Source organism: Rhamphochromis sp. 'chilingali', assembly GCF_963969265.1.
Source record: "Rhamphochromis sp. 'chilingali' genome assembly, chromosome: 21".
In the NCBI taxonomy this organism is placed as follows: domain Eukaryota; kingdom Metazoa; phylum Chordata; class Actinopteri; order Cichliformes; family Cichlidae; genus Rhamphochromis; species Rhamphochromis sp. 'chilingali'.
Genome location: NC_137949.1, coordinates 4,770,440 through 4,792,984, shown reverse-complemented (window position 1 = coordinate 4,792,984; position 22,545 = coordinate 4,770,440). Strand labels below are relative to the sequence as shown.

The window sequence follows — 22,545 nt, the reverse complement described above, 5'->3', positions numbered from 1 at the left end:
GTGCACCAACTAAACCAGAATTCTCCCATAACAGGCTTTATTTGGTTCTCTGTGCGGAATCAGGGAAATTCCCACCCCCTGCTGCTCTTCTTGTCCTCTTTCCAGCCTTTTGTTCAGTTTGTTTGATGCACTATAAAAACACCTTCAGAAACACATTTCGCTCAAACATGCACATCTCTCTGGTTTTTCATTCAATAAGGTAAGACCCCCTTGTGTCACATTCAGCTCCACACTAAATGAAACTTGCAGCGGGATTCTTGTATCACTCCATGTGGTCCAGTTTTACCCTGGTGGCTCTAAGTTGTGACTCTCAGCCGACATGTTTTCACACCGTGGGCCTCAGCTGCTGATTTCAGGTCCTGTCAACTTTTTGGGCCCCCAGATGGACCGAGAGAACTCAAACAAACATATCTGCTCCGAGTTGTTAATGTCACAGTGTGCTTCACACATTATATGATAGTGACCATGGAGGAGACAGTTCAGTGTCCAGAGCTGCTACAGTGTTGATCTCACTTTACTATGGAAACAGTGGACAAATCTGAGATACTAGTGTAACTGATTTGTTGGTTGATTGGTTTTAATTGACTGACTGAGTTTTTCTTTAGCAGTTTTGTATATGAAACTGATTTATAAGCTGTTGAGGAAATGGCAAACAAATTATTAGCATATAAAGGTAACTGGAAGTAGATAGCTTTGCTGATGGGGAAGACACATTCTGTTGTGGGCATGCATGTATTAAGCTATTTTTATAACGCACGCAAAAAGTGAGTGGGTCACTGAAGGCAAGTATTCAGGAAGAGCTGTCAGGCTTGGAGTGGGAGGATTTCCTAAAAGCAGACTGTCGAGCTGCTGACTCACCTCGTATTATGATTCAGTTAGAAAGATTCTTTCATTTGTCTCTAACTCAGAAAACAAATGTGTTGTCGAGTTCAGGGAATAAATCTATGGCTTTACAGTTAAAGACAGTTGGTAGGGCTTAGGAGATGGAAATTATGGAACAAATTTGGATCATATGGTTTATTTTCTGTGAATATCTAATTTCGAGTTGACCCTTGGTAAAATGCAAAATGTATATTTGTGCTGCTGGACATAAATGAACTGTCTCAAGAGAGAGCTGGATGGTCCAAGACAGAACCTCACATTATTAATGAACCTATTTCACATCATTCATGGACAGAGGTTACCCGCTCTGTCCATGAGTCTTCTCCTCATTACCCTTTGAGGAGTTGGTAGATCAGTACCATAAAACATTAAGAAATAACTTTATATTAACAGAAAATCACCATAGAAATGTTCAGAGAGGCCATAAAGAAACAATGTTTCTAACTTTTATATAAGTAATCTACATTTTTGAATGCACAACTTGTAATTAGCTATTTTCATATTGTAATCAGCTTATTGCATATACCTTTTATTTATATACTGACCAAAATATAGAAAATGATCCAATCGTTGTCTGAAATACTGAATATTACCTTTAAAGGTAAAACTCTGGGAGTGGGGGCAGACAGAAAGGCAAGCACACAGCACACAGAGAGGAATTTTAATGAAACGAACACAGAGAAGGGAAGCTACAGTTACACCATTTCTACCACCTTATAACAAATGTGAGAGACAAGTAATTTCAGCAGCCAACTTAAATAGAACATGGAAAATAGGAAATCCAGAGGTCAAACAAAAAATTATATTAATATTTTTAAACTAATCACAGTTTATTTGGGGGAGATTTTAAACCAAAATGAATTCTTAAAAGTGAGTCAATGCTTTTTCTTATATTCTGTCAAATATAAACACATTGGTTAACGCTCATAATTAATAAGGCTGAAGTTTAAAATAATGAAATCAATGTGGATATAAGTACACCCTGAAGCCACACTGCTTCACAAACAAGGGTAACCACTGCAAACAAAGTATGCATATTTCACTGATAAAAGCTACTTTAGGCTTTCCCCTATTTATAAAGTATCACCTGATATGTAAAGAGGAAAATTGCTCCAGGATGTTTAAAAGTCTGGGATTTTTTGGCATCAGAATTATTGTCTAAAGGCAAAGAAAGATGCCCAACGGATTTACTTTACCAAATCGACCAACCCAGCCTTGCAGTATTCGTCTATTTGATTCACCTTTTATTGTTTATTTTATTTTAACCTGCTAAATACGGGACAGACTTGACTGGGGAAAAGAAAGGGGAGAAAGAAATGGGGAAAGAAAAACAGCGGGGAAGAGGAATGGTGATAAAGAACAAAAACCAACAAAATAAGCAGACAAAAAATACATATATCAATCACCTGGATCACCTATTGAGAAAGAAAAAAGAGAAAAAAAACAAATGATCTCAGTTCCTTTGATCTCAGCTGTCAGGCAAGTCAGCGTCAAGTCAGTTTAAATTCTAATTATGTAAGTTAGGCATAGTCTCTTCCTCTAGCACAGTGAAAACTCAGAGCAGCTCCTCGGGTAACGAGGTGACCAGGCTCCTGGGGTGGTTAGCCACCTGCTTCGTCATTGAGAATCGCAAAGCAATTTAGAGAAGAAACTGAGCTTCAATGGAAATGCCACGACAAAGGAAGACGCCTTTAAATCTGGTCACCTCCTTACTGTGAGGAGCTGCTCTGAGTTTTCATTGTGCTGGACAAGGAGACCATCCCTGCTTTGTTCATTTCAGCTGAGTTTAATCCAGGAGCACTTTGGAACTAAACCAGACTGAACACTGACTTGTTTGACTAAAGCCAGCTATAATAAGTCGTTATAAAACCTCCACTAACACACTCACAAAAAAATAGGTATAAATGTGCATCTAAAGACATTGTTGAACCATTAACAGCTCATAAATAAAGTTTTTTGCAATTTATATAATATTTTATTAAGAAATTGCTAAAGTATAAAAATACTGACATTAAAATGTAATATAAAAAGCAACACCAAACTATGTTTATATCCATTTATATCCATGTTTTTAACTGACATACTGAGAAGGAGTCATGCTTTATAAATGATGAAGTATTACTAATACCTTATTAATGATTGTAGTTATCATAAAATGTTACCAACTTCTCCCATCGTGAAGTTTTCTGCCAAAGCATCATCTGCTACGAGTCATCAACATTGTCCTGCTTTAGCAAATGTTTCTAAAAATACAGATTCTTGCAAACTGTGCATTTTCAGCCTGGATGGATCCACGGGGAGATGAACTCTGGCACAGTGAATCGCTTGCAAGTAAACGCAGAGTGGAAAACAACATGCCAGAGCTGAGTATGATTTTAGAGATTTGTATTTATGACTGTTAAAGATGAAATGTTGTTGGATGTCACAAGCATTCTTAGCAGAACTTGTGATGTAGTCATAGCTGGACAGCACGTCCTCTCTGCCAGACTGAAAATGTAATCTAATCATTCCCTCTTAGTTCATTTGTCCTTCATAAGGGACACAGTGTACCTGGATCCATTTACTTTTAAAAATGATTTATAACAAATACCCAATTCTGAAACAAACTGTTTGCTTCTGTGAATTTGAATATGCTGTGTGAGTGTCATTGTTCTTTACTGTGCAGAGCAAAGTTTGGCTGAAATTCCAAAACTGTCTGGGAAGTTGCTCCTGTATGGGCACGTTTCTCAGTGAGCCTGAGCCCTTGTCATGCCAGCTCACCAAAACATTGACCTGCTCGGGGATGTTCTTGGAAACTCAGAGTGTGTTGGAGTTTCCCACAAACTCCAACACCCCCTTGCTCTAAGAACTTACTTAATACTTTCCTGTTTTTATAGGCTCCGACACTAGTTTTTAGTGCTACAGGATGCAACATGATACCTATTTTTTTAAATTGTGGTCCTTTTTAGGACAAACAATGATTGTAAAATTTACTTTGTGACTGAGAAAAAATCAGTAACTGTGCTGTGACTTTCAGTTTAGATCCAAGCTTGTCTTTTTACATCATTTAAAAACCTTTAAATGGTTTTCATGGCAGAGATGAAAACGCTCAGTTTAAGGATCACAATGGAACATTTCAGCAGGTTACATCACTGAGTCTTTCTCCATCTTTTGGTATTGCTTACAGTGAGTGTATTTTTTCTCTTAACCCCTTACATACATTTAGACTTCTGGTTGTAGCTGTCATACACAACTGCTGCCAATTATCAATTCAGGCCTACTGAATTCATAAATGACACTTGCCTCAGTTTTGTTTGACTTATTTTGTCTCCTATTGTTGTTTTCCTTGTGTTGTCATGTTCCTAGTGGTTGCTGTTTTCTTTCTGCCTGCCTCTAAGCCTGAATTTAGCATAGCACGACTTTTCCTGCCTCCCGGCTGTGCATGCATTAGACCATACTTTCAGCTCTCAAAACATGACAGTTTTTAGCTTGATTTTATAATTGGGTTATAAAACACTGTTAGAGACTGCAAACATGCTCAGTAAAAATATTGGGTGTGTAACAGACTCTTATTACTGCACACGTTCTGACACGTCAGAGCAGAAAAAGGATAATCAACAAAATGAAACTAAAATTATGCAATTTAAGACTGCTGGCTACTTGTGGTTCCAAAGGCATTTAAAAATAGAATGGGAGGCAGGGCCTTCAGGCTAAAGGTTTTTCAGCAAGAAACACACCCTTCCTGATTTTGTTTGTTTTTTGCATATTTGTCGCATTTAAATCACCAGAAATTGCATATCAGACAAAGATAATCTGAATAAATACAAAATAAAGGGAATAATTTACAAAGGGAAAGGCTGTACAAACCATCCTGGCCCTATCTGAAAAAGTAATGGTAATGGACTGATTCTTAAATAGCGCTTTTCTACTCTCCCGGAGTACTCAACGCGCTCTATAGAACATGCCAAATTCACCCAGTCTAACTTTCTTAGTGCTTCCTAACTACCATTCATACTTCGATGAATGCATCGGAGAGCAATTTGGGGTTAGTATCTTCCCCAAGGATACTTGGCATGCAGAGGAGCCAGGGATTGAACCACTAACCTTCTAATCCGTAGATGACCTGCTCTACCTTCTAAACTACAGCCACCTCAATTGCCCACTCTTTCTAACGAATGAATTAACTCTGATTAACCTCTGTTTTTTTTTTTAAAGTTGAGTTAATTTTAATTGCCACAGCAAGGCCTCATTACTCCCAGAACTGTTGAAGACATCGCTTAAATAAAGCGTGTCTGGAAAAATTCTGGAAAGGGTTAATCAAAGTATTTCAAAGGCTAAAACCTGGAACAGAAGTGAACCTTTCCAGGAACCTACCAAATTAGTTCAGACCAGGAGGTCACAAAAAACCCTTGTAGATGACGCTAAAGAGCTGCAGGCCTCACGTTCCACAGTCAAGCTCAGAGTTTATGATTCAAGAATAAGAAAGTGACTGTGCAAACATGCGATCCATAGGAATCTATGGATGCCTGGATATAAAGTTCCAAACACTTCTAACCAAAAAGAACACAAAGGCTCTTGACATCTTGATGATCCCCAAGGAAGGTTTTCACAAAGGCCAAGATAGAATTGAAAAGCTTTTTTCCCCTTTAATAAATGAAATGATAATTTAAAGAACTACATTTTGCATTTACATGAATATCTTGTCTAATATGAACATTTGCTTGATGATCTGAAAACATGTAAATGTGACAAATATCCAAATAAATAAATCAGGAAGGGGGCAAATACTTTTCAAAATCACTTTGACTGCATTGGCACAGGGTCATAAATCTAACACCAATCCAAATTTTACAATCAGTTTTAGGAAATCCTTCTGACATCTCTTGTCTGATTATATTATTACAATTAAAATGATATTTTATAATAATAAGCTAATGTTCAGTGCTACTGCACAGACCCTAATGGCTCTACAGGCTCACTACATAAAGAGGGAATTTTCATTTACCTTTATTTCTTACAGAAAGGCTTACGGTGTGTAATTATGTGCTTCCTGATAATTTAGAGGATGTTATCCATAACCAAACCAAAAGTAAAGGAAACATATGTCAGCAAAACCTGGAAAAAAATACACAAAAAATACAGGGAAGTCCTGACGTTTTTGCAAGAGTAACAGTAATCCAATCATATGCGTTCACACATCTACAGTATGGATTCATTACATGTAACATTCATTACATTGGAGTTGCTAAAAATAAAATGTTGTACTTTTAACAACAATATGACATCAGAAGGGCTCAAATATAGGGCTCAGGAAAAACAGCAGTACCTGCCTAAAGATACACGAACAGCATGTTAACATTGATTTATTGTCTTTCCAGTTTCATATATATATATATATATATATATATATATATATATATATATATATATATATATATATATATATGTGTGTTTTGTATATGTTTTTGTTAAAATGTCTGCATCTAACACATAAATGTACTGAATTTCACACTTTGCTGATAAAGTGCATGGAAAGAGAGGTAGAACCTTCACAGATGAAGATGAATAGGTAGATTTATTATTGTTGCTCAGGGGATTCAGAATCATTGAGCAGGGTTGGTAAACTTGAAATCACACCACATAATCCCCTATAGCCAAATTTCTTGCATGAATGTGGTCTCGCTATTTTATTTAATTACATTTCTGTATCCACTGAATCTTTTACAAGTTAATATTAATTATATTTAGTTGCTTTGACCCTGTTGGTTGTTTGCTACGACTCTTCCTCTCTCTGGAGTCACACATTTGCACTTCCCTTTTTGGCACAATGCCTCTTATGCAAAGCTCAACTTTAAAACTCTAGCCTTAACCTACACCTGATCCTTAGACTCAATTTGAACTCTCACCCAGCTTTTTGAACCTCTGTCCGCAAGCGAGGACTGGGATGTTCTCGTTTTCCAAAAATATCCTCCGCCTCATGCTCAGAAACTCAAATCGGTCCTCACAAAGATGGACACACAAGTACACACACATACCATATGCCACAATTCTGGCATCATCCTTGGTAATAAACGGGACTAAATGGAGGCAAGGTTGAAGCGTAGGAGGGCTGGCTGAAGTGTGTCTTTGTGTATATATATGTGCATGTCTCCTAGCAACCAGTACCCTTCACTCTCAGTCTGCAGTGAGCCGACAGAACATTATCAAGCTGCAGATGCAACAGGTGCACTGTAAAACATGCTGCTGGAATGAGGTAGAGAAGACTTTATTTATTGTCATGATTAATTTCAAGTTAAAACAAATAGAATCCTTTAGTTTTAAAATTAAAATGAGCATATCTGCCTATTTTCTTTGAACCAGTCAGTCTCTGTCGTCTATTTTCAAAATGTCACAAAAGAATTCCTACTGGATCAATTACTGAATGTCATTCGGTAATTGAGCTGTTAAGAGCATCATTACCTGGATTTGCTACAAATTCAAGTAAAATTCCCGACGATATCTGGCAACGTTAAGGTGTCATGCTGCATCACATCCTCTGCCCACCAGTCCAACACAGTGCTTTACTGTAAAGTGACCCCAGTCCAACAAGCTCACCTGTTTGTTCTGCACTAATATGTTGAGAGCTTGAATAACACAAAGTTAGTATACTTAACTTTGTTTTGCAGTGAGCAGTACTGAGCTGAACATTATGCTCACTTCTCTTCTGTAATGCTAGCTAGATGCTGAAGCACCGCAACCACAGCCTATGGACATCTTCACCAAAAATACTGTTCCAGCTCATTCCAGCCCAGTTAAACCCCTGAGCATAGAGCTATGAATGATGTATAAATTATATGGTTTTGCCTCTTTCATCACTTTACATGTGATAAGCCACCATGATGGATATGCCATCCCACCATTTAGGCTCAGTTTGATGTTCAAAGACATGCAGCGCTCTGAAATCGTCCTTCAAATGTATTAAACCTGAAATAAAGAGCCTGTTTGGGAAATGTAAGGAGTTGAAAGTACTGATATTTAAAAATAAAGATAAATACTGGAGTAAAGTGCAGATATCTGAAAATATTATTTCAGTACAGTACTAAAGTATTTCTACTTCCTTAATTCCCACCTCTGTATTCCAGCATGTGCATATTTAGTAGACCAGCTACTACTCACCACCTGATCCTGTTGTAATTTACCTCGAACTGTAATGTTTGTTTAACCCCGAACAAGTGATTTTGATGCCTAAGTAAGACTCACACACTACTCTACAACTCCGACCTCTCTGTAACTCCACAGTAGGACATTTACAATATTATTCATAGTCTAACAAGCATAGACACTACTGTGGTTCTGTCCCCAGTCTGTTCTCAGATCTATAGTTTATTCAACTACTGGAAGTCCTACTTTCTATAGTTCATAAAATAAAAACAGGGGGAAAAGGTGACTAAAATGATCAAATTCATTTTTCACCTCATTTTCTTAGGTTCTGTTAACATTTTTCAAATTCCTATTAAATACCATGTTTTTATGTTAATATTTTAGGTTTTTAAGCAGGAGGGTATCTCGCATTTTTATTAAATAGAGAAGTAAGAGTCTGTCAAAATTCAATAAAAAAAATATTATTTAGTCAGTCCATCCATCCATTATCCCATTCTCTTCCACTTATCCTTTTTTTTTTTGGGGGGGGGGGGGGGGGGGGGGGGGTTGTCTTAAGGCGAGAGAAGGGTACACCCTGGACAGGTCGCCAGTTCGTCACAGGGCTTTTAGTCATTTAAATTCAGTCTTATTTATATAGCATGAAATCACACTAACCATCACACTTTATATTGTAAGGTAAAGACCCCACGATAATACAAAGAAAATGAATGCATCCTTACTTTGTTCTTCACCAAGTCTATTTTTTAATTGTATTCTATTTATTCCCTTCTGTCTGCGGAGACTGCAATCCATTAGATTTAGGTGGACAAAATTAAATTGTTTCCAGTGGCAATAATCTCTGTCTTGATTAAAGAAAATCACAGACAAAATTATGTTACATGAAAACAGATTAACTTTATTACAAATTCCATTTCTGGTACAGTCTATGCTTTTCTGCACTGCAAACCAAAAAAGAGGCTGCATACAAGAAGAAAGCAAAATTACCTTTAAAAAAAGAATCTGCTCCTGAGTTAACTGCTTGACCCACGTTTGCAACCACATTAAACATCCTACATAATTAATCTAATCGTAAAAAGCCATCTCAACATTACTGGGAATTAATGGGTCTATGGCAAAATGGCAAGCCCAGACAGTAACCTGACTGCCCGACACTTACCCGAATCAAACCAGTGAGGAGAGTTTCAACCTGTGTTTTGCCTCCTCTGCACTTTACTAAAGTCACCCTAACCCCCCACCCCCCACCCCATACATCCATATTAGGGTAACAAATGCCTTGTCAGCAAAAGACAAACTCAAGAGGTAATATTTCACTAGTTTTAGATTAGTATATCCAAAAATCAATTTCTCAACCATAACTGCATATATTGTTAAGAAATTAGTAGTTGAATACAGTAATAATTACTGGGACAGTAGATGAAGAGAGGATAGACGGAGTAGAGACAGAATTTGGGATTTTGAAAATCTGCAAATATCTGGATTTACATAAGTGAACAGAACGCACAGTCTCATCAGCTTCTGAATTCTAAACCTCTCCATTCATCCATCATTCATCCACCATCCCTCAGTCCAGGACATTTCCCTCTCTCCTCTCCTTTCCTTTACTCCCCTCCTCCTCCTCTCCAGCCACTGTTGACGTCCATGGCTCTGTCACCCGCATCACCGGTTTCCACGCTGCTCTCTGGTCCAGTCATGTAGTCATTATGGCTCTTCTAATTGCCTCTGTGTTCACACCCGCGCTGTTTGTCTTCTCGCGGCTCCCTTTCTTTTTTCAGTTAGTTTTATTTTAGTTAATCAGTCGTCTTTTTTGTCGGAAACTCTTTTTATCCTCTTGCACTTTTCTGACGCTTTGGGGAGTTCCGTGCGTCCGAGCCTCTCGCACCTCTCCACGGTGTAAATCCCTGCTCTGGCTGCTCCACCTGGACGTGTCGCTAATTTCCCTATTCATTCACCCGTGCGGTCGTTTCACGTCGTCGTGACTCCTAATTGTTTCTTGGCAGAGTTAGAAACCGGTGGTGAAAAGGCTCATATGAGTGCGCCTCCGCTGATCCGTGCGCCCAGCCCTCTCCCGTTCTCAGGGGGCACAAACAACACCAACACCGGCGCCGGGGGAGGGGGTGGTGGTGGTGTAGGAGGAGGAGGAGGAGGTGGTGGTGTGATCTCCTTCCACATCCAGATCGGTCTGAGCCGGGAGCCCGTGCTGCTGGATGCCGCGGAGTTCAGCCTCAGTCAGGTCCGGGAGGTGGCGTGCTCCATCGTGGACCAAAAGGTAACTAAAGAGTTTAAACCAAGTTCTAAAATCAAGTTCTAAAATCCTCTAAGTCCTGACAGAGTAATCATAATGTAAAGAAGTTACATTGGTGACATAAATCTTTCACGGGTTTAAAATTCATTAAATATAGACCATAAACACAGATAATTTCATTTCACGCTTTTCGTCTCTCTGATCTACTTTAAACTTGCCAAGTGTTTTGTTGAGGACCAAAGGAAGTGCAATAAGGAGTTTGGATTTTTCAGTGGGTTTCTTATTTGGGGGTTTCGTGACCTCACAGATGATGTCACAGTCCTCTCTGACCCAGTATATATTTTAGTTTTTTTTTTTTTAAAAGGGAAGTGGACACTGCACTACAGTATTTAAAACGAATATGATCTACAGATCATAATTTTTTTCTTGAATTTTTAAACACTTTCTGGTTTGGTTTTCTTCCTTCAATAAAACAAACAAACAAAAACATTTGAAGGTTAATGTTGTAGGTTATTGTTTGTTTTAGTTTATTTTTTAATTGGGGGTGTCAGACATATATTAATTAAATTGACCCGCAACTGGGTACAAACCAGCCACTGGATTACTTTGCAAATTAGGAAGTCATCAATAATGAGTAGTCAGCCATCAATAGTGGGAAGACATCCATTTCTTAAATAAAATGCATTGCTATTCTTGGCACAGTGGTGCCAGCTTTCAGAACTACAGGTCAGACTCCAAAGAGAGATTTATCTCACATGTGTCAGATTTAAAAGGATTATTGAACAAGTTGTTGGATAGTTCTGGGAACTGGAGAGTAGTTCAGAAAGGGATACTGGTTATCAGAAAACAAGTGGATAATCTGTACAAGAGGAAAGAGAGTGTTATTTCTGGCCAATCTTAATATCGGAAGAATCTTGTGAAGCAATGGAATTGCCTTACTTGTGGATTATCCGGACATGAATCATAGAGGAGGTTATACGTTACAGGCAAGTATCCAGCAAGAAGAGACAAGTGGTGGTGGAGAGTGGGAAGGCAGGTCAGTGGGGTTGGAGGCTTGAGTGGAACTCACTGGGAATACAGGTAAGTCAGAAATCACATCCACAGAGTGAGACTGTGGGTGGTGTAACAATCTGTTGTCCTTCCTGGATGATAAGGAAATTCAGAACAGGTGTAGAAGGCAGAGAGAGTCATGCCCAAGGGTAGACCAAGGGAAACATTTACTCATCAATCCTGTATCAAGAAAAAGGATTAAAAAGTGAGTGAGATGAGCAGGGAAGGGCATTAATAAGAATTTACCAATTCCGATTCCGTTATGGATATCACTTATTGATTTAATTCTTTTACTGATTCTCATTAGGTTCTCTTTGGCTTTTAGACTCACCACCATCGCTAAGCAGCATCTCAAAGGCATTACAGTCATGCAGATTAATTGCGTGCTGTGTAGTCAAATGTTTGTGCATGTTGGAGGTATTTCTCATCTTTGTTGTGATCAGTGTTGGGCTCATCATTCAACAAAGTAATGTGTTGCACATTACACAGACAGAGCATTCACATTCCCAACGCGTAACATACCGACGATTTGTCGCGGTCCAAGCCGTGTCATAGTAACGCGAAAGCTACCCCTCCGTGTCCTTATTAAACGCTCCAGATTCCTAATTGAAGTGAATAGAAAGCTGCTTCGTGGCTTTCTATTTGCTTCCTTTTTATTCTCTTGCCAGCTTTCTATTGCAACCCTAACCATAATCTTAAATTTATAGATTTATTCCAACCTGCTCTCATGCCTCAGAACGCGCAACATGCTGATGATTTGTCACATAGTGTCTGCATGTTACGTGTTGGGATGAAAACGTGTTGACACAGAACAGTTTTCTTAAAAAGTAATTCAAAATATTAATTAATTCCAGGAGAAAGTTTTTACACTACTGGTTACATTGAAATGAACTAAAACACATTGTCTCATAATTACAATTAAACACAGTCTACAGTACCACATATCAGCACAAATCTCTATCCTAACAAGGACACACATACATGATTTTTCTCTTAGTATTTAGGTATGAAAACAAAACCAACAGAACAAAGCAAACATGAAAACCAGCACAAAGATACTTTAAAACAATCGCCATGGTGATTCTATATTAGAAACAAGAACAGGTAGAAATGGAGGCAGCAGTCTGACTGCTCATCACTTCTTGTTCTTTCTTTTTTTCCTGTAGAAGTTCAGGGTCTGGCTGCTGAGTTGGCTTTCACTCAGCTTCAACATAGCTCTTGGCTAGTTTAACAATACAGTAGCACGTTGTTTATGCTTGCAAAGAGCCAAAGTTATGTTAGCAGCATAATGCAATTGTTTCCGTCCTGGATGTTAAAATAAAAGTAATGTTCATATGCAGGTGTTTCACCTCACTGTTTTTGCACTTTTTGTAAAATAACTTTTTAAAACTGAGAACTCAGTTTTACCCTTTGAGAATACCTTCAAAACTTATAGATGATGGTGCAACTGTGAAGGGCTTGAGAGAGTCAGAAAAAAATACTATGTCATCATAAAAAAACTTACTCTGTACCAGTTATTCAGCAGCATAGACCAGAACCTTAAATCTGAGCCACAACCCTTACCTAATGAGACTGAATCAAGCAAATACCAAAAGACTGAATATTGAAAAGGCAATCTCTAAATGATGAAATGGGGATTTTAATTTGAGAATAGAAGCTGAAATTCTTGAACTGAGGATCAATGAGAAGAAATCATCCAAGAGGTGACACACAGCTGGAAGCTTAACTTTATTCAACACAATCCATCAGAGAGTTTCAAAGACTAGGTTGAAAATGACGTCTTTTACACCTGAACATTAAAATAACAGCAAAATAACATTTTGAATTCCAGAAGGATGCCACTGAGCCCAAGGAGCAAAACTGGCTGAGTGGAAGAGATCAAAGGTGAGTGTACGCAGTTTGGGTTCTCCATCACTTGAAGGTGAAAGTCGACGGCATTTAGAAAAGGCATAACTGCGTCACATCCATGTTGCTGGTAGATGGCCAAGGATCCGAGCTTCACGGAATTTTATGCTTTTCCTGTGGAAGGGGAGGTGATGCAGCAGACTTCCTGGTTCTATTTTGCTTGCACGTAATTGTTTTAGAAGGAGCAGAAACAGCAGGAATGGGGGTTTGTTGAGGAGGTGGACTGACTTGCAGTCCAGACTGAGTCATGTCTAATGCAACAGCAAGCTCTCATATTTTCTCATGCACTATGATTGGGCAAGAAGATGCAGAGAAGAGTACTTCTGATGGGACACAATACAGGAGCTCCCTCTACTAGAATTTCACACAGATGAGGATTCAAATGGCTCTGGCTGATCTTGATCAGGAATAGGTTCGAGGATGTCACTAAGAGGGGGACACATGATTAAAAATGTGATAGCATGACAAAAGAAACATCATAAACACCACTGCATGTATGAAAGGCAGAATGACAGAAGTGGTTTGTGATTTAAACCACACAGAAGTGAGTCTGATTGGCTCAGTTGAGGAAGAAGATGATTGGACTGGAACAACGATGCCAGTGTTGAGTTTGACAGTGTGGGAGAGCGGTAGTGATGTAAAGAAGCTGAACACCTAGGGAAGTGGGCAGATGATTGCAGAGCTTAATACTGAACTAACACATAGGCTTAGAATAGTAGAAAGGGGAATACTGTTGCTATGTCACTTTCCACACCTTTACAAATCAGTTTTTATACACTATACAGGTTTGTTTCCAGTACAGCAACTTTACCTCAGGAATGCTGACTAGTTGTGACAAAGCTTATATTAAGCTTTGTTATATACGTCAACAATAATAAGGATGGTGGTTTCTATTCGATTCTTTCACCAGCAGATGAAACAAAATTTGGCACAAAAGAATTTAGTATATCACCGAGGGTAATTTGTTTAAGTTAATTGCTGTTAAAAAAGATTTATTGTTGACAAACAGTTTCATGAATTGTTTGTTTTAAAATAACTGTATTGACAATGTATCAGATGCTCAAATAAGGCATTCGAATGTATCCATCCTCGCAAACATGGCTGCATTTTTAGACTTTTGATACAGTGTTTTTTATTTGTTACATGCAGCAGGAGATTTGAGGTGCAGCAGCAAGCCTTTGCTGCTGAACAGACTAACACATGAACACACAACATTTCTCTGATGGCGTGCAGTGTGTTTAGCAGTTTTTCGCTCTATGTGTAAAGCCTACAGTATGTGAGTCTGGAAAGGAGTGTTAGTCAGTTGGTGACTCACTCTGAGGCTTGTTTCTCATTGGAAACATGATTAATTCTGCCTTTGTTCACTCGCTCTGCAGGGGTTTTTCTGTTTTTCTGGCTTTTGCTTTATGAACTGAATTGAACTGCAAAGCTGTTACCGAGCACTCATAATTAAACCACGCTGACACACACACAGACAGTGTCGATGTCCTTATGAATGTGATAGATGTCCTATTTCTCACATAGGCAAGCAGAGAGAAATCTCAGAGGAGTTTATGAATGCAGGCGTGTTTTTATTCTCTTATTTCCACAAATAACAATAATGTTGTTGCAAATTACTTTTTCTCTTTCTCCAACACCTAATCAAACCAACGTCCACTCCAAAAGCTACAATGTAAAACATCAAGCCCTTCAGTATCAATATAATTGCAATTAATGTCTATTATTTTATCTTAATTTTAATTTTATAAATGGGACTGGGTAATATATACCAGTGGCCCCTTAGCTGTTGTGCGTGTAGTGCATTCCAAAGTGTCGTGTATTGTAATCACATCACATTTTTTCAGTAATGCAGCACGAAGTTAAGTAATTACATTACAGTTAATTGTAACTGTTGACAAAAAAATTGTAACTGTTGACAGAAAGTTACAAAGTTTTTTCTTCCTGTGCACTGGGTTGTATGAGCTGAGCTACAGTTTTTGGGGAGTAGAGATACAGACAGTACTTTTATTTTTATTGCACAAAAGAACAAGAATGCAATGGTAAAGTGCAAACTGCCTCTAGGACAAAAACAATTGCATTGTGTTCCTAACACAATTCTTTGCAAACATCTGCGCAGATAGCATGCTAACAAAAAGCTAGTGAAAAACCTACAGGGATGTTATAGCTAAATGTATGCTGGCCCCAGCAGCCAGGAACTAAGGCAAATTCGAGTAATAAACACAGTGATGAGCAGTCAGGCTTGCAGCATTGTAGCCTCCATTTCTACCAGTAGAATCACTGTGGGATGATTTTTAACTGTGCATTTTGTTGTCAGTTTTGTGTTCATAGATAACAAAAACTAAAAGAAAGATCATAAATATGTCCTCATTATTAATTATGTGACAATGGGTTGCAGGTCATTTTATGGAGTACTGTGGAAGTAATGTAACAGTAATAGACTTACTTTCACCAGTGAGACCCCAACACTCTGATCATTAGTAATAAACGTCCATAATATGAGAGTAATATGCCATGCACAATGACATTCTGTTGTGATAAAAATATGACTTGTGATAGAGGAACCAGTTGAATTTTGTGTTTTATTTCTATAATGCATTTCATCATTTCAGCAGCAGAGTCACTTTATCAATTCAGTATTTACCAGGAATAATGTTAAAGTGGGAATACAATAATGGTCTTTTTATGTCTTAGGTTGATGTTAGAGTAAATAATATTTGTGGTGACTCAGGTCAAACGATTGCTTTTCTCTATTTTTAAGCTTGTTGAATGCGTGTTTTTAAGCACTCAGTTTATTTCAACTGACTAACAAAATGTTTAAGATGCTTAAGATGTGTAAGAAAAGTTAGGTTGCATTTTGCCATAGTTTTGGAGTGTAGTAGATGTTACCTTCCAGGTGTCTTAGAATGTACTTATGCCTTACAATTACATTACATTATATGTTCTGGCTATGTTAAATAGTAAAAATTCCGTAATAATTGACAGTGAAGATCTGATTTGTCTGCAAGCGCTTATTCAGATGAGTTCAGAAAGGGAAAGAGAATGTTGCTAGAACTAGGATCGGGTTAGAAGACCCAAATGCCATGTTGCAATACTATACAGCTATGGTAGCCAACGTTTCAAATGCAGATTTGACAGGTTTGTGAGTGTACACTTTATCCAAAACCTAGTGACGGTTTACCCATCTCTGCCAGTGGGTGGCTGTAACTCAGGAGGTAGAGCAGGTCACCTACTGATCGGAAGGTTAGTGGTTTGATCCCTGGCTCCTCCAGTCTGCATGTGTATGAATGTAGTTAGGAAGCACTCACTTTAGAGAGATTGGGTGAATGTGGCATGTTGTATAGAGCACGTTGAGTAATCCAAGAGAGCAGAAAAGCGCTATAAAAGAATCAGTCCATTCACTGTCTGAACAGTGTTTTGTCATGTTACTTTTGCACTGTTATGTTCCGGTACATTGTTATTACATGGCTTGATTAAGGTACACATTAGGCTGACATCTGGGCCAGCACAGGGCCAGCAGTGTGTCTGCAACTGGCCCGTGGCTGCACACAACTTACACATGGCCCACATACCGCAAAGAATGACGGCCCTTTGGTGGCCCAAATCAGGGTCTGCCAGAGGTAGTCCACACATGGGCCGGCACAGGACCACCAGTGTGTCTGCAACTGGCCTTGTGCTGGCCCATGTGTAGGCCACCTCTGGTAAACCAGATCTGGGCCACCAAAGGGCCCTCATTATTTGCGGTATGTGGGCCATGTGTAAGCATATTGTGTGGGCCAGGTCTGGGCCATGCCAATTTTGCTATGTGGGATTTTATAATAATAATAATAATATTAATAATACATTTTATTTGAGGGCGCCTTTCAGAAACCCAAGGTCACCTTACAAAAAACACAATTAATAAAAGGAACAATAGTCATAAAATACATAAAATAAGTTAAAATTACAAAACAGAGCGTGACAACAGATAAAATCAGCATTAAAGCGAATAAGCCAGTTTAAACAGATGTGTTTTGAGCTGTGTCTTAAATACGGAGAGGGAGTCAATATTTCTTAGTGCAGGAGGAAGAGAGTTCCAGAGCCGAGGAGCAGAGCGACTGAAAGCTCTGTTCCCCATAGTGATAAGGTGTGAGGACGGAACAGTAAGATGAATAGCAGATGATGATCTGAGAGTGCGGGAAACAGTGGTGATATGGAGCAGGTCACAAATATGAAGGAGCAGATTTATGGATACACTTGTATGCAAGAAGTAAGATTTTAAAATTTATCCTGGCTTCTATGGGCAACCAGTGAAGCTGCTGAAGAACTGGGGTAATATGAGCACTTAACGGAGTGCAAGTTATGACCCGAGCTGCAGAATTTTGAAGAAGTTGGAGTTTATGAAGGGACCTTTTTAGGGAGACCAAATAGGAGGGAATTACAGTAATCAATACGGGATGTAATAAGACTATGGACAAGGATGGCAGCAGCATGGGGAGTAAGGAAGGGACGGAGTCGGTGAATATTACGTAAATGGAAGTAAGCAGACCGTGTTATGTAATTAATGTGAGACTGGAATGAAAGAGTATTATCAAGTATGACACCCAAACTCTTAACCTGAGGGGAGGGAAGGGTGGGAGAATTTTCAACGTTAATGGAAAAGCTGTGGGATTTGGTTAAGATAGATGGTGTACCAACAAGTAAAACTTCAGTTTTATTACTGTTAAGTTTGAGGAAATTGGAGGAGAACCAGGATCTAATCTCAATAAGACAGTCTGAGAGGGAGGTAGGTGGGAGGGATGAATTGGGTTTAGAAGAAAGGTAGAGCTGGGTGTCATCGGCATAACAGTGAAAATTTATATTATATTTTCGGAATATATAACCAAGAGGAAGCATATAAATAATGAATAAAAGAGGCCCCAATACTGAACCCTGGGGCACACCAGCAGAAACAGGATAGAGAGCTGAAGAATGGGATTTAAGTTGGATAAACTGAGTGCGGTCTGAGAGATAGGAGGTAAACCAGGTAAGTGGGGTATGACTAATACCAATGGAAGCTAACCGGTTCAGGAGAATATTGTGAGAAATGGTATCAAACGCCGCACTAAGATCAAGAAGGATGAGAATGGATAGGAGACCAGAATCAGCTGCCATCAGAAGGTCATTGGTAATCCTTAACAGAGCAGTTTCTGTGCTATGATTGGGGCGGAAACCAGATTGAAATTGTTCATAGAGATTATGGTCATTGAGATGTGAATGAAGCTGGGCGGCGACAACTTTTTCAAGAATTTTTGAAATAAAGGGGAGATTTGATATAGGGCGAAGATTATCAAAGTTATTGGGGTCTGCACCAGGCTTTTTGAGAGTTGGAATAACAGAAGCCTTTTTCAGTGCTTCAGGAACAATCCCAGTGTTCAGGGAGGAATGAATAATATTGGTTATGAGAGGTGCTAAAGAGGGAAGACAGGCTTTAACTAACACAGTAGGGAGAGGGTCAAGTTGACAGGTGGATGGCTTAGATTTTTTAATGAGATTAGATACATCAGTTATGGAGGGAAGAGTAAAGCTTGAAAATAGCTGACAGGAAGACAGTGGGGGAACCAGGAAGTCTACTTCAGAGTCAGGAGCTCCTAAAGAGTTAAGTTGACGGTGAATGTCTGAGATTTTACAAGTGAAAAAAGAGATAAGAGAATTGCAAAAATCAACAGAATACATCTGGGAGGGGAATGTGTCTGGAGGTTTTGTAATGTTACTGAACAATGAATAGAGGGACCTGGAGTTACCTTCATTAGAACTAATTAAACCAGAGTAGTAAGCAGATTTGGCTGAGGCAATGCAGTCCTTATAGAACAAAACATGATCATTGTGCATTTCTTTATGTACAGTAAGTCCGGTTTTCTTGAATAGACGTTCGACGTTATACAGCATCCTAACTGGTTTGGATTTGGAGTTATAGCTATAGTGATCAAAGCTGCCAGCATTTTATTTCTTGGCTGAAAAGTGTGTAATTAACAAAAAGAAGTGGATTTGTTTTTTGTCACTTCTGCATCGGCTTTAATGTTCTGTCCCGGTTGTTGCTGCTTGGTTTGATGATATAAATCACCAAAACTAAACTAGCAACTACATTTTGCTCTATTCAGCGAGTAAGAAGAATGCTATTCTACATGTTCTAGACTCTGAAGGTTGATCAGAGCTACATTAATATATTTTTTTCACATTCCTTGATACAAACACCCTTCCTCTTACAAGATACAAGCAAAAACACGCAATATATACAGTTCATCATTCTGGCATTGAACATGTAGATGAAAAATGTGTTTTATTTGAACACATCTGTCCCAAATGTCTCACCAAGATATATAAATAATAATATAATAGATAATAATAATAGTATAAGGCATTTCTTTTAGTCATATGGGACATTCTTACCTTCTCAGCTTTATTATGTTATCATAATTTCTTCTTTTTTCACAATAATTGTCAAACTACTCCAAAATGGTATTTCAGTCTTTTCATCAGCTTTGGATTTCAGTAGGGATGCAGCTATGGATTTGCACATTTCTTTTTAGTCACATTTGACAATTGTAACAATGCCATGCTTTTATGTGTATCAGCTATACTGTATAGTCTCAACTATACAAAATCTGTGTAGTTTGTGGCTTTTTGTTTCTGGCAAATTTCTTCACTGTCCAAAGCACTGGTAGCAAAAGGCGGATTAACCAGTAGTTGACTTCCACTAGATAAAAGCCAGATTTAAAGACAATCTGTCCCCTGCAAAAATGTGGCATATCATCCCAATATATTGGAAGGTACCAAATAAAATGTGACACCTGAGTGTGACGGCTAAGATGAAACATTCCTAAATTGGAAAGTCTGTTGATGACATAACCCACATAGCAAAATTGGTATGGTCCGGATCTGGCACACAATGTGCTTACACATGGCCCACATACCACAAAGAATGAGGGCCCTTTGGGGGCCCAGATCTGGTTTGCGAAAGGTGGCCCACACAAGGCCAGTTGCAGACACACTGCTGGCCCTGTGCTGGCCCAGAGCAGTTTCAGCTCTGGCCCTAAATGTCAGCCTAATGTGTACCTTAATTAAGTCATGTAATAACAACGTGCGTAATAGTGCAAAAGTAACACGACGAAACTCTGTTCAGACAGTGAATGGACTGATTCTTATATAGCATTTTTCGAGTCACCCAGATTACTCAAAGTGCTCTATACAACATACCACATTCACCCAACCACACACTTTCTCTTAACTGAGTGCCTCCTAACTACATTCACACTCACGACATGCAGACTGGAGAAGCCAGGGATCAAACCACTAACCTTCCGATCAGTAGGTGACCTGCTCTACCTCCTGAGTTACAGCCACCCACTGGCAAAGATGAGTAAACCGTCACTAGGTTTTGGATAAAGTGTACACTCACAAACCTGTCAAATCTGCATTTGAAACGTAGGCTACCATAGCAGTATAGTATTGCAACATGGCATTTGGGTCTTCTAACTAAAATAGGAACATAAATAGTGCATCATTGCCAGACCTGGCCCACATCTGGGCATACACCCTGCCATGACACTAGTCAGTCAGAGGTGACAGCTTGATGCCGGATCCCAGCCAGAGCTGTTTTCTATGGGCCTGGGCCACATAAACCAAACCATAATCGGGCCAGATATGGCATGCCATCGGATAAACAGTGGCGTCATTGCCAGACCTGGCCCACATCTGGCTGACATACACTCTGCCATGACACCAGTCAGTCAGAAGTGCCAGCTTGATGCCAGAGGCCTGTTTTCTATGAGACTGGGCCACATAACCCAAACCACAATCGAGCCAGATGTGGCATGCCATCACATAGACAGTGCCATCTATGCCAGGCCTGGCCCATATCTGGATGACATACGTCTTATCATGCCAGAAGTCAGCCAGCAGTGCCAGCTTGATACCAGATTCGGGCCAGACCTACTTGCTATGTGGGAAGTTGTTATATTAGCATCAGCATAGCACCACAGTCTGCACAGTTTAAAAGTGATGTTGGTATGAACGTTTTTTTCAGTCTTGTTCAAAAACATACCATGCACTGTGGTCAATGGTAATGTAATGAACAGCTCTATGAACATTATGATATAGCATGCCAGAAAAGACTTTGGGTTTCACCAAGGATTGGTTTTCTTACCATATACCACAGACACACACACATGCACACACACACACACAATGGACGCACACACACGCGCCTCTGCCACTCTGTAACAATAATAATGAAGCCGAGTGTGCTGTGTTTCTGTCGGTAGTGGTTTCTCCTTGTTGCCTGGCAACTGATGATGATTGCAGCTGTGAAGTGTCCTTCTGAGGGCCATTATGAGACATACACACTTTGAATGAGACAGAAGATGAACAGATGTATGTGTGTTTTCTGTCCATGTCATTGTCCTCGCTCTTGCTCTCTTTCATCTCCTTACTTTTTATTTATCCATTCATGCCTCTTTATTCTTCCGTCTTCTCTTCATCTCATTTTGTCTTCCATTATTTTAAAAAATTTATTATTTTTTCACATTTGTAACCGATCATTCTTGTGTTTTGTAAAATTTAATTTTCACTATCAAGTAGAAATTTTTTAAAAAGCTGTTGGACAAAGTTTAACCTGATAATGTGCATATGCACACTGCCATGGGTCTGGTCTGATGCCCTTTTATAAAAAATAAATATTTTGTTTTTTGTTTTGTTTTGTTTTTTAAATGAAAATCATGCAGTGGTGCATAATCTGATTAACATATATTATTCATATTATTTATAGGCACGTAAGCAACCAAATTACACATTAGACTATTTAGATGTCTCATACTTATTTGCTATTAAGTTTTAACTTTAAATTGTTTACAAAATTTACAAATAGTAATGCATTTAGACTGAGACTTTAAATCATTTTTGATAGCAGTCTTGTTGTGTTGTTAAGGAGCTAATTGTAGATTTTACTCACCTTTGCAGGAACATTAATTTTTCATAAATACCACACATGTAGTTTTCTGCATTGGGTTGACTTTGAAGTCGAGTTCCACATATGGATTCAAGTTCCTACAAGTAAAACAAGTGCATGCACATTTGAAGATTATTTCATGTTCTGTTTTTATAGTGACAGCCTACTCTTGTCCTCATTATGTTATAAGGATGGATTGCTGTGTTTATGTTCAAATGTAACAGCATCCATGGGCTCTTTTAACACCCCCGTGTTCCTTAGCAGCACCATCACAAATAAAATAACTAAATAATATCAGTGATGGCTCAGTGACAGCAGGTCCTTAGAATTAGCTAACCTAACAGGATTCAGTTGATATTAATGTCACTGATCATTCTTGTGCTTT

The 22,545-nt window shown here is 38.8% G+C and overlaps 1 protein-coding gene across 1 annotated transcript in view; it reads left to right on the top strand.

Annotated features, from left to right (window-relative positions):
• Positions 1-9,262: 9,262 nt before the first annotated feature.
• The window catches only part of prkd1 (protein kinase D1), an 80,736-nt gene continuing 67,453 nt past the window's right edge, over positions 9,263-22,545 (top strand). Inside the window, exon 1 of the mRNA XM_080871024.1 lies at positions 9,263-10,267. Within this exon, the coding sequence (XP_080727150.1) occupies positions 10,028-10,267 (240 nt within the window). The 5' untranslated portion in view covers positions 9,263-10,027. The remainder of the gene's footprint in view (positions 10,268-22,545) is intronic.